The following is a 12,172-nucleotide window of genomic DNA, read 5'->3' as shown; positions in this document are numbered from 1 at the left end:
AACATAAACTTTTAGTAGAACGGATGATTTAAAAACTTTAATAAAGAAATGAAAAAATTATTAGATCAGTTACAAGAGTGCTGAAAGTTGGAGGCGATTTTGCACAAGATTTATTTGAATCAGTTATTTGAGCGAAGATAATGATTTTTATTATTCAAATGAAACCAGCAAGCATATTGCATGCATATCATGTTTAGGAACTAGTTTTTGGTATGGCATATTTTCAGCGTTTGGTGTTTATTTAAATTTAAGGGTGCCACATCGTTAAAATGCTTAATGCGATTAAAGAATTTTTTGGTGTGTTGGAGAGGAATCAGCCAGGGGGTAACGAGTAGTTAAATAATGGTACAATTTTGTTTCTTACAAGTTGGTAAATCCAACTTTGAGTGCGGCAAGTTGATATACTTATATAAGAGCATGGAAGACTTTTGGGGTAAAGTCAATAACAAAACTGTGCAAGCTAAGGCCCAAAGCAGACAACATCCTACCACTTAGAGCAGGTTGTAACATATGATATAGAATTAGAGTCCAGCCTGAGATGGGGGTGTGCACAAGCCCATAAGGGTCATCAGTGAGCATGTTGAGTCCCAAGAGAGAGTGATAATATTGTGGCATTTCATATTGCCTGGGTGTGGCAAATAAGATGTCTTTATAAATAGTATGAGGCATTTTGGTTTAAACCCAATAAATTGATTGAATGAGAAATTGATTGAATGATACATTGAATTAGATCAACTGAGAGTAAAAATAGGCTGAGGTAGCCCAACCTCCAAATACAAAAAGAAAGACTAAATCTGATCAATTTTCTGGGTTCTTTTTACAATCATACTCATGGGCCTTTTGTAGACTCAAGTCACTAGCTTCTTTAATTTAATAGCTCATTTTACCATGAAATAACAATTCTTACAACTGAAATGAACTTAACTATATAACTGTCAATTAACCTAATAATAAAAAATGTATATATCTTAATCGGCCACAAGCATCTCATGCAATTCTTGCTCATCCTAAGTCTAAAAGATGTTTCAGGAGGAGCACTCTCGTGTGTTACATGCCTATGAAACTTGTTAATCAAGATAGTGCTTTCTAAAGGAGCAGCAGGAAAAAGAAAAGCATCTGACTGAGCTCACAAAAGTTTATTCGTTTTAATGCTATATGTTAGAAAGAAGAACATAGACTCTGCTACCCAGATTATTTTAGCATGGAAAAAACTATTCATATTTCTTCAAACGAACACACAATCTGTAATATTCTTCCTAACTAACTAAAATTCGTCAATATCTTTTAATTTACCAACAATTTGCAATGTGATCCTTTTGTCCCATAAAAAATAAAAATGATCTTAATTATTATTTTTTTTCAATAAGACAAAAATTACTGTTACAAATTAACAAAAATAAAAAATAAAAATAAAAGAAATTTTAAAATTTTAAAAATAAAACTAAAAACTAAAAATAAAAAGAAGTTGAAGAGGGTTACGCAATTTCTAGTTTTTAATTTTTAATTTTTTTTATTAATTTTTTTTTTCATTTGAAGTACATAACAAATTTTTAATCATTAGTTTTTCAGCCTAAATATTCTTAAAGTACAGCTTCTCCAAATGTGATGGAGATGTTTCGTACGGTAGCCTTGCCTTTGAATGTACGGTATCCTTATGATTCATAAATGGAAATGTTCTACATGAAGATCGAATGAGTGTTACCGAAGTGTCAAGAGCTCATCATGTTGTTTATTCTGTTTCTCTTTTACCAAAAATTGATTACTTCCAATGGTTAGACAAGTCTTGTAGATGAATGAGGAGGATAAAGTTGGTGAAGATGTAAACAACCAAGGTAGAAATGTTAAAGATAGTGAACATTGGAATCTAGAGGACCAGCATGCTTTAACTTTTCAACGATGGTTTTGAAAACTATACAGAAGCATATATACAAAGTTTTATAATGTAGGTAAAGTATTTTTGAATGGAGTCTCAATTGGAACCTAGAGGACTTGCTTATCTTAACTTTTTCAATGGTGGTTTTGAACGCAATACAAAAATAGATATGCAAAGTTTAATAATTTAAAGCAGAGTATTTTCGGATGGTGTTAGCATTTAAAATCTAAAGGATCTGTTCATCTTACCTTTTATGATGATGGTTATGAACACAATACGGAAGATATATGAAAGTTTAACAATTCAAAGTAGAATATTTTTGGATGGCATATGCATTTGAAATCTAGAGAATTTGTTTGTTTTAACTTTTTCGATAGTGGTTTTGAATACAATACAAAAGCATATATTCAAAGTTTAACAACATAAGTAAAGTATTTTCGGATAAAGGCAACATTGGACTTGCTTATCTTAACTTTTCCAATAATAGTTTTGAACGCAATAGAGAAGTAGATATGCTAAGTTTAATAATATGGGTAAAGTATCTTGAGTGAGATGTATGAATCTTGCTCAACAAGAATTTTATTGCTTTTCTTTTTCTTTTGTTGGTCCTTGCTCTTTTTTTTTTTCCCTACCATTGATTATATTATAAAAAGATCACATTGCAAATTGATCTTCGCAAACTCACATTCCTCAACTCTTCAGTCTTTTCCTCCGAATAACAGAAGTAAGAGAGTTGTGTTTCTAGCCGATCTCACCTATTGAAGCCAAAATCAGATTCTTTGCTGTGAGTATTGATGACTGATCCTGTGATTTGTGTGTGATTTTTTTTTTTTTTTTTTCCTTTTCCTTGCCTGTTCTTTAAGCAAAATAGTAAGAAGCTCTGTATGCTGGAAACATGTGTTTTAGAAAGTCCAATTCATAACTATTGTATTTGTAGGTCAGGGTCTTGTTTAGCTCTTCTTTTTAACTTAAATTGCGATGCATTTGTGAGCTTAAATGTGTCTTACAAAGGCCCAGTACGTCATAAATAAGTGTTTCCCTCATTTCTCGTCCACAAAACTGGAAGATTGCTTGGATCGATCCTTAATTTTATTTATTTATTTTAGGAGAGGATCATCTAAAAATTTCATTATAACAAAAGATGCTCTCGCTAATTCGAAAGTTCTCTTGTTTGTAGGAATATTAGTTTTGTGTGGAACGGAGACAGAAAGACATATGGAGCTTCAGCATTTCTTCCACGACCATCCGTTGAGCTTGAATCATTACGGGGCGTATGCTATTATTATAGGTAAAATATTTCGTTGTCAGGGGTGCGGCGAAGATATATTGGATTTAGGTTACAGTTGCAAAATGTGCGAGTTCTTCCTTCACAAATCGTGTGGCCAACAACCCCGAGAGTTGCAGCAACACCCATTGCACCCGCAACATTCTCTTATTCTCACCCCAACAATCCCACATCCTCTTGAGCGATGTTATTTCTGCAATAAATATATAGCCGTGGGCTATTCTTACAATTGTTCTCACTGTAATTTTAACATTCATCTTAAATGCGCTTCTATACCCTTTACCCTAAAACCTGAATTTCACGACCACCCATTGAAGCTCCTGCGGAAATCACTCTCCTTCACTTGCGATACATGTGGGATAAAAGATGAACACATGTACTCTTTCGCATGTACCAGTCTCACATGCTCACTCATGGTCCACCGAAAATGTGCTGCCTTACCATTGACTCTCAAACATACAAGTCACCACCATGCTCTCAAACTAACTAACTCCTCTGTGTTACAGGTAGATCAATCCCACCCTCGCTTTTGTCATCTCTGTGTTAGAAAGGTGCACACTAACAAAGTTTATCATTGCTCAAAATGCAATTTCGTTTGCCCACCTTGATTGTGCTACCCGCGAGGGAGACACGGATGAAACACTTATGTTGGAATTTAAAGATAAGCAGCCTCTCGAGTCGACAGGTACGCTTAAAAACGAAGATTTGGAACTAGATGAATCCATTGACTCATTACCTTATGTTGTGAAGAAGATGAAGATAGGAGAGGATAGAATTGAAATAGCCGAAGAAATCAAACATGTAAGTCACGAACATGACTTAAAGCTTACAGAGGAGCTTTTGAACAGCAAAAAATGTGATGGGTGTATGCATCCTATATTCCCTCATCCGTTTTACAGTTGTGCTCAATGCAGATTTTTTCTTCATAAATCCTGTGTTGAATTACCCAGAAAAAAGCGACACCCACTTCACCCCCACCTCCTCACCCTCTTCACAGAGCCACCTTATTATTCTGGCGCCTTCTTTTGTACTCTTTGCGGTCGTGATTGTGATGGCTTCACCTACAATTGTGAGAAATGCGAGTTTGATGCAGATGTCCAATGCAGTTTGATCTCAGACATCTTTACCCGGGACGTTCTCGAGCACCCGCTTATTCTGTCAAGGGCACCCTATAATGAGAAGTGTAGTTGTTGTGATCATGAAGGAAAAGTATTCAAGTGTGCTGATTGTGAATTCACTTTGGATTTAAGATGCGCTACACTACCGCATAGGGTGAGATACCGATACTTTGAACAGCCCTTCAAATTGTGTTATAACGCTGAAGATGATTCTGATGATGATGAATATTACTGTGATATTTGCGAAAAAAAACGAAATCAAAAGTACTGGTTTTACTACTGTACAGATCTTAGTTTTTATGCTCATCCTGATTGCATTCTTGGAAAATCTCCGTATATGAAATGATGGGCATCTACCACCTCCTTGTGACAGCCCTGAGATCGTAATTAACGTAAACAAGTTTAAGGTTTTTCATCGTCATGTTGTGAATCAAATCACGATTGTTCATTATGTTCTAAAAGACAGCTTGTTCGACATTTCAATAATCATGTTCAGTAGGTATTTATATTATGTTGGTCCGCTTGCACCTTGTGGTTGTGTATGTTTTTTTCTTTTTTTTTGCACCAGTTTGTGTATGTTGTTGTGCTAGTTTAAAGAGGAGAAAAAAAAAAAAAAAGATTTTGTTTCAAATAATCTATAAAATTGCCGTGTGTTTTTTACTAGCTAGGTAAGAAATACATACTTTTTTAATAGAATTAGTCTATAAAATTGTTATGTATCACTTGAGCAAGTAAGAAGTGTATATATTTATATTTTCTTTTATTAAAAACTATGAGCTTCTCTCATGTTAAAGGATACGTGATAATTTTATAAATCAGATTGAAGAAAATTTATCCATTTCAATTTGATAGAAAAATTTGTCACCTCCTCAGCCCAACAAATTGATACTTTTGAAACTATAAGACCTTTTTTTTTTTTTTTTTTTTTTTTTAATTGAAACTATAAGACCTTGAATAAAGGAAGAGCTTAATAACTATACAGATAATGCTTTTTTGTGGCTTTTTTCTATGACAGCCAAATATTCGTGTTGTTTAAAGAAATTTTAAAATAAAAATCCACCAATTTAGGTACTTATTTTTTGTCATTTTTGTTGTACATGTAATGTATAATTCCCCGCTAAAACAATTGAATTCCATGAACTCCTATAGTTTTCATGCTTGTCGAAACACCGGCTCCTAGAGAATGAGCTATGAGCGAGCCCTGAACACCCAAAAAAAAAAAAAGTTTAATATTATGTGAATCCAACTTATTAACGATTTGAAGCAATTAGATTATGAGTTAATGACAAAAGTTTTACCTTTCTTGAGAAAATATGCAGTGTACAGTTAATAATACAATTCTACAACCATTTGAACAAGAATCATCCAACATAAATTTGAAATAAAATTAAAAATGAATGATGATATAATTATAAGCTCAGCAATTTGAGTTCAACTGCAGTACTGCACTATGCCAAGAATTTTTACAATCCTTCTATTTGTCATCAGCTCTCTAGCCAGCTTTACTTCTTGCCATAAACTTCGCTGACTTTGGTCTTTGATACAAAAGCATGAATACTTGCCACTTGGGGCCCAATGACCAATGTTAGAGCCCCAAGCGAGCATAGGGACCTATGACGCTAAAAAAGGTAGCTGTGTTCGGCTCAAACCTAGCAATCAGAATATTAAAGAACAGGCCTAGTGCCTCCTCAACTCTGCCATACTGATTATAAGCACCAGTCATGAAGTTCCAGGCAACCATATTTCTTTGAGGCATTTTGTTGAACAGTTTCCTTGCGTATCTGCAGCTACCACGTTTGATACGTATCAATAATGGCTGTTGCAAGTATCACGTTGAAATTCAAGTCTGATTCAAAGGGATCATATCCAAGTTGGAAGACACGAATGTGAACCCATTTTCCAGTATCTATATCTCTGGTATGAGCACATGAAAAATTGGATGGTGAAGATGTAGATAACCTAATTTTATAGTTTTCTCACTTTTTTTTTACATTGTATATATATATCCCATTTTCATTGATTTAGCATTAGTGTCATGGGTAATTCCCATGCTACAATGTTTTCATTATGATAGATGCTACGTCAACCATTTTTGTCTTTCTCTTTTCAGATGAAGAGAGATGTGAACATGTTTTGAAGATTTGTCATTCCCTGACTAACTTTTGCACTAGGCACAATGCATCCTCAAACATTTCTTGGAAAAACTTTACAACTTGGGTTAGCTTTGAATTGGATAATTTCAATTTAAGGCCCAAAAAAGGTGCAGACAATCTTAAAGCCATTTCAAAATGTTGAACACAGGCCTACAGGCCCATAGAACAAACACCATTATAGAGATGCAGAGGTACTAAGAGAGTGAAATTTTTAGAAAAACAATGCTCTTTATTTAAATATTCCATGAATACACTGAGATGTTTAAAAAGAAGGTTTCAGAGAACTCGTAGATGAGAGACTTGCAGGAAACATGCAGAATAAATTGCCTATCAATCCTCGGAGCATCATATTCAAAACCAACGGCAAGCTATAGTACTCTCTCTAAATCACACTGCCAAATTTCATTATCAACAAATATGGTATCAAATCAACTCTTTTTAAAGGAACTAACAAACATGAATCCACCAAAGATAAGTAGAATTAGCCAAACAATACTGATAAAATTACCAATACAAACAAAAGACAAAATCGCAAAAGACACAGAATTAAAACCAAATCATAGCGAAAAACTACAAGAAATTTTTTTTTTTTTTAAAAAAAAAAATCACTAAACACATAAAATTAGCATGAGCTTGTAAGCTTAAAGGATTCAAAAATTATCACAAACACCATAAACCAACATTATGTAATAGCAAGTTAGTGGTAGCTAGGTACAGTACAAGGCTAACAAGCCATACTTTTACATCCTCAAAGGAAGAGGAATCATGGGTTTTTTTTTTTCCTAAAATAAGAGCTCAAGAAAGGCTCATTTAAAAATAATTTTACAATTTTGTGACCCTTTAGGGATATCTATTAATTGTTTGTAGAGATTCTCTTGCTCCTCTAAGTTACCTGCAAAGTCTTCTGAGCAAAATATAGCTATTTCATCCAAAACAGCGGCATTCTTGAGCAGAATTTTCACAGCAAAAAGCTCGTCCCTATCTCCTTCATAACCACTGACTTCATTCAACTTCAGATGGGACAAGAAACAAGGAGGTAGTGGGTCTATTATCCAATTACTGTTCTCCCATTCCAATGACAGGCTGATCCCCTAAAGTATCATTGCAAAAATAAAGTTTTAGTCACACTGATAAATCAGCAATAAGATGGAACGGATACACTTTGAGTACAAATAAAGTTCCTCAACAAATTTCATAGTCTTGAGACAAGGAGATCGAATTCTGCAATATCCTCAACAGTCCTACACAATCAAGGTCTACTGGAAAACCCTTCAAGAATACCAAATCCGTCAAGTTATTGAACATTGGCATGTGGGGTAGGTGTTCTGCTGCTTCTATCAAAATCTAAGAACAGGATAAAACAATGCAACATAATTAAAATACTTCCAAAACAAAGCAACGCACACTATAAATGACAAACACATTATAAAAGCATGTTGGGATCATGGTGGGGCATGATTAATAATTATGAGATGAGCAACTAGAAGAATAACTTAGAATTAAACAAAAATCTAATCAGTAATTTCTAATCAGTCACTAATGTAGTCTGTGTGTACTGCAGTTGTATGTAAGAATTTGTTGTCCTCATCACCTTAAGCCATGCTGTTGGGGTTGCATCTTCTTAGTGTTTAGCAAAAGTTATTTGAATGAAAGAGGCTTTAAGTCAAAATGCATTCACTAAAATGGGAGTTGAGAAAAATAAAAAATAAATAGAAGCAAAGAGTGATAAACCAGTATGAAAAAATGAAGACTCCCTTTTATATATATAGGTAGGTAAAAGTATTTTCAGATGGAGTTAGCATAGGAATCTAGAGGATTTGCTTGATTTTAAGTTTTCTGATGATGGTTCTGAACACAATAGAGAAAGAGATATGCAAAGGTTAACAATGTAAGTAAGGTACTTTTAAATGGAGTTAGCATAGGACTTTAGAAGATCTGCTTGTCTTTAAGTTTTCCGATGATGGTTTTGAACGCAATGCATAAGCATATATACCAAGTTTAGCAATATAGGTAAAATATTTTCGGATAGAATTAACATTGAAATCTAGAAGACCTGCTTGTCTTTAACTTTTTTGATGATAGTTGTGAACACACAACAAAAGCAAATATGCTAAGTTTAACAATGTAGGTCAAGTATTTTCATGTCGAGTCAACATTGAAATCTATAGGACTTGCTTTTCTTAACTTTTTTGATGGTGATTTTGAATGAAATACTTGAGTATATATGTGAAGTTTAACATTATAGGAAGAGTATCTTTGCGATTGAGTGAGACGTGTGAATCTTGGTTAACAAGAATGTAATTGCTTTACCTTTTCTTCTACCAATTCCATTGTTCCTTTTGCTTTTTTCTTTGGTCTTTCCTCCTTTTTTTTTTTTTTTTATCCGCCGGTTATATTATATAAAGATGACATTGTTGAACCTCGCAAACTCACACCCCTCAACTCTTTAGTCTTTTCCTTCGAATAACAGAAGTAAGAGATGTGTTTCTAGCTGATCTTACCTTTCGCAGCCAAAATCAAATTCTTTTGCTGTGAGTATTGATGACTACTGGTTATGTGATTTGTGTGTGATTTCTTTTTTTTTTTTTTCTCAGCAAAATGGTAAGAAGCTTAATTTGTATGCTGAAAACATGTCTTAGAAAGTCCAGTTCATAAATATTTGCGATGCATTTGTAAGCTTCTTTCCCTCAATATTTCTGTCCACATTGGATCGTTCACCAAACTGGGAGATTGCTTGGGTCCCTTTTTATTTAGAAGATAATTGTGCCGTTTTGGTGTAGGGCAGATGGAGGTTCAGCATTTCTTCCACGACCATCCGTTGACCTTGACTCCGTACCGGACATATGATCGCATAAATCCTAGATGTTGTGGGTGTGGCGAAGTAATATTGGGCATTAGTTACAGATGCAGAAGGTGCAGGTTCTTCCTCCACAAAACATGTGGCCAACAACCCCGCGAGTTGCAGCACCCATTGCACCCTCAACATCCTCTTCTTCTTCTCAGAGAATGCCCAAATCATGACCGATGTTATTTCTGCAATGAATTTATACTCAGTGGCTTCGCTTACAGTTGTTCTCACTGTAAGTTTAACCTTCATCTTATATGCGCTTCTTATCCATTCACCGTAAAAGCTGAATTTCACGACCACCCATTGAACCTCCTGCGAAAATCCCTTTCCTTCACCTGCGATGCATGTGGGGTAAAAGATAAAGACGTGTCTTACTTATGTCTCACATGCCCACTCATGGTCCACTTAAAATGTGCTACCTTACCATTGACCGTCAAACATACAGGTCACCATCACGCTCTCAACCTCACCGACTCTTCTCATCAGCTAGATCATCGAATTTGTCATCTATGTGTTACGAAGGTGGAGACTGACAGAGTTTATTATTGCTCAAAATGCAATTTCGTTGCCCACCTTGATTGTGCTACCCGCGAGGGATACACTGAGGAAATAAAAAATGAAGATCCGGAACTTGATGAATCCATTGACTCATTAGCTTATGTTGTTAGCAAGATCAAGATAGGAGGGAATAATATTGAAATAGCCGAAGAAATCAAACATTTAAGTCATGTTCATGACTTAAAGCTTACTGAAGATCAACTGCTGAACAACGAAAAATGTGACGGGTGTATGCATCCTATATTCCCTGATTCGTCGTTTTACAGTTGTGCTCAATGCAGATTTTTTCTTCATAAAACTTGTGTTGAGTTACCCAGAAAAAAGCAACACCCACTTCACCCCCACCTCCTCACCCTCCTCACAAAGGCACCTTATGTTCTTAGCGGCTTCATTTGTAATGTTTGTGGTCGTACATGTGATGGCTTCACCTACCATTGTGAGAAATGCGAATTTGATGCAGATGTCCAATGTAGTTTGATCTCAGACATCTTTGCCCATGACAGTCACAAGCACACGATTTATCTGTCAAGGGCACCCTATATGGAGAAGTGTACTTGTTGTGATTATGAAGGAAAAGTATTTAGGTGTGCTGATTGTGAATTCAATTTGGATCTCAGATGCGCTACACTGCCGCTTACCATGAGGTACCGACACTTTGAAGAGCCGTTCAAACTGTGTTATAAAGATGAAGGTGATTCTAATTATGAATATTATTGTGATGTTTGTGAAGAAAAACGAAATCCAAAGCATTTGTTTTATTACTGTGCGGCTCTCTGTTTTTCTGCTCATCCCAAATGCGTTCTTGGAGAATCCCCTTAAGATAAATAATTAACATCTACCATCAGCTTGTGATAGCGCCGAGATTGTTAATTACGTGAGCAAGTTTAAGGTTTCTCATCATCTTGTTGTGAATTAGACGCTGATTGTTGATTGTGAACATGTTCAACATTTCGAAGATGTTTCCTGGTAGCTACGGCCAGCTCATTTCAACCATCATACTAGGGTGATTCTTGCATTAGCTCGATCTTTGAGTGCACCCAGCGAGTGTAATTTGAATATCCAGATGTCTTGTTTGTAGAAATTAAGGACAATCGTCATATTATGTATTTATGTTTTGTTAATCCGCTTGCGCCGTGTGGCTGTGTATATGTATGTTCTTGTGCTCATTTAAAGATTTTCTATAATTAGTCTATAAAATTGTCACTTGTTTTTTTTATTTTTATATATTCAGTTTATAAAAATTGTCATGTATCACTTAAGTACGTATGCTTTTTTTAAGGTTTTTTATTAAAAAAATATGTGATTTTCATATATTAAAGGACATGTGACAATTTTATAGACTAAATTATAGAAATTACTTGGCTAAGCTGAAGAATTCCTTGAACCCAATTTGAAAGGAAAATATGTCCAATAAATATAAGTATATATTTGACTTCTTTAGTGACTTTTTACCGAGGGTATACGTAGCAAGGGTTTGGAATTCATTTTGATAATCAGTGCCGCGTTTGATGGATGACATAACTAAATTTTCCTTGCTACAAAATTGGTAGTGGAAAAAATTTATATTTGCGGTGAAAAATTTATAATGATTATGTGATGCAAGCACTAGTTTATTGGGACAAACGAATACCTTCATAAACCTGCTTTGGATACTAATTAATTTGTTTCTATGAGATCCTCACTTTTGGTTTCCAAAAGTGAGCAAAACACATAAGTCACCAACTCTATTTTGAAAAGGTGGACGGACACAACCTACACCGTACGTTTTGGTTTTTGATTTAAAGTAGGATTTAAAAATAGTGATTTTAAAATGCGTGGTTTGGAAAATTGATTTTAAGCACCCAGTTAAAAATACAGTTCAGTTTTTAAAATTGTGCGTTATAAAAAAAATCTATTTACCTCCGATTTGAACAAGCATATTTATTACGTTTTCAAATCACAATTTTTTTAAAACGCAATATCAAATAATCTATTTTTTGTAATTGAGTTTAAAATCATACTTTTATCTGTCATATCGTAATACCAAACGCTTCTTAGAGTGCTTTTGGGATTGTGATTTCGTAAAAATAATTTGTGTTTTTAAAATATATCGCAAACGTAAGGTGTTTGACATTACGATTTAAAAAGTACTTAATTTAAAATAGAAAAAAAAAAATCTGCGATTTTTATAAGCAGGTTAGGGGTGCTTATTTAAAAAAGCGTAAATTTAAACCAAAATCACGATTTCGCATAACAAATATTTGATAAAAAAATATATATATATTTTTTAACATGTTTTATCAAACGCCTTTGTAATTTTAAAGAGTTGTAATTTCAAAAATGTAACTTTTAAAAACA

The 12,172-nt window shown here is 34.3% G+C and overlaps 2 protein-coding genes across 2 annotated transcripts; both read left to right on the top strand.

Annotated features, from left to right (window-relative positions):
* The first annotated feature begins 3,803 nt into the window (after window positions 1–3,803).
* On the top strand, window positions 3,804–4,622 carry LOC132168945 (protein VACUOLELESS GAMETOPHYTES-like). The gene has a single exon (XM_059580043.1). It carries the CDS (start codon window positions 3,804–3,806, stop codon window positions 4,620–4,622), a length of 819 nt encoding a protein of 272 aa, XP_059436026.1.
* Window positions 4,623–9,214: 4,592 nt separating this feature from the next.
* On the top strand, window positions 9,215–10,654 carry LOC132168944 (uncharacterized). The gene has a single exon (XM_059580041.1). It carries the CDS (start codon window positions 9,215–9,217, stop codon window positions 10,652–10,654), a length of 1,440 nt encoding a protein of 479 aa, XP_059436024.1.
* Window positions 10,655–12,172: the final 1,518 nt, after the last annotated feature.

This window comes from Corylus avellana, chromosome ca2, assembly GCF_901000735.1.
Source record: "Corylus avellana chromosome ca2, CavTom2PMs-1.0".
In the NCBI taxonomy this organism is placed as follows: domain Eukaryota; kingdom Viridiplantae; phylum Streptophyta; class Magnoliopsida; order Fagales; family Betulaceae; genus Corylus; species Corylus avellana.
This window is presented reverse-complemented; position numbering and strand designations above follow the sequence as displayed.

What these genes read in the sequence shown, in the direction of transcription:
- LOC132168945 (XM_059580043.1), top strand. Translation starts at nt 3,804, where the DNA reads ATGTTGGAATTTAAAGATAAGCAGCCTCTCGAGTCGACAGGTACGCTT.
- LOC132168944 (XM_059580041.1), top strand. Translation starts at nt 9,215, where the DNA reads ATGGAGGTTCAGCATTTCTTCCACGACCATCCGTTGACCTTGACTCCG.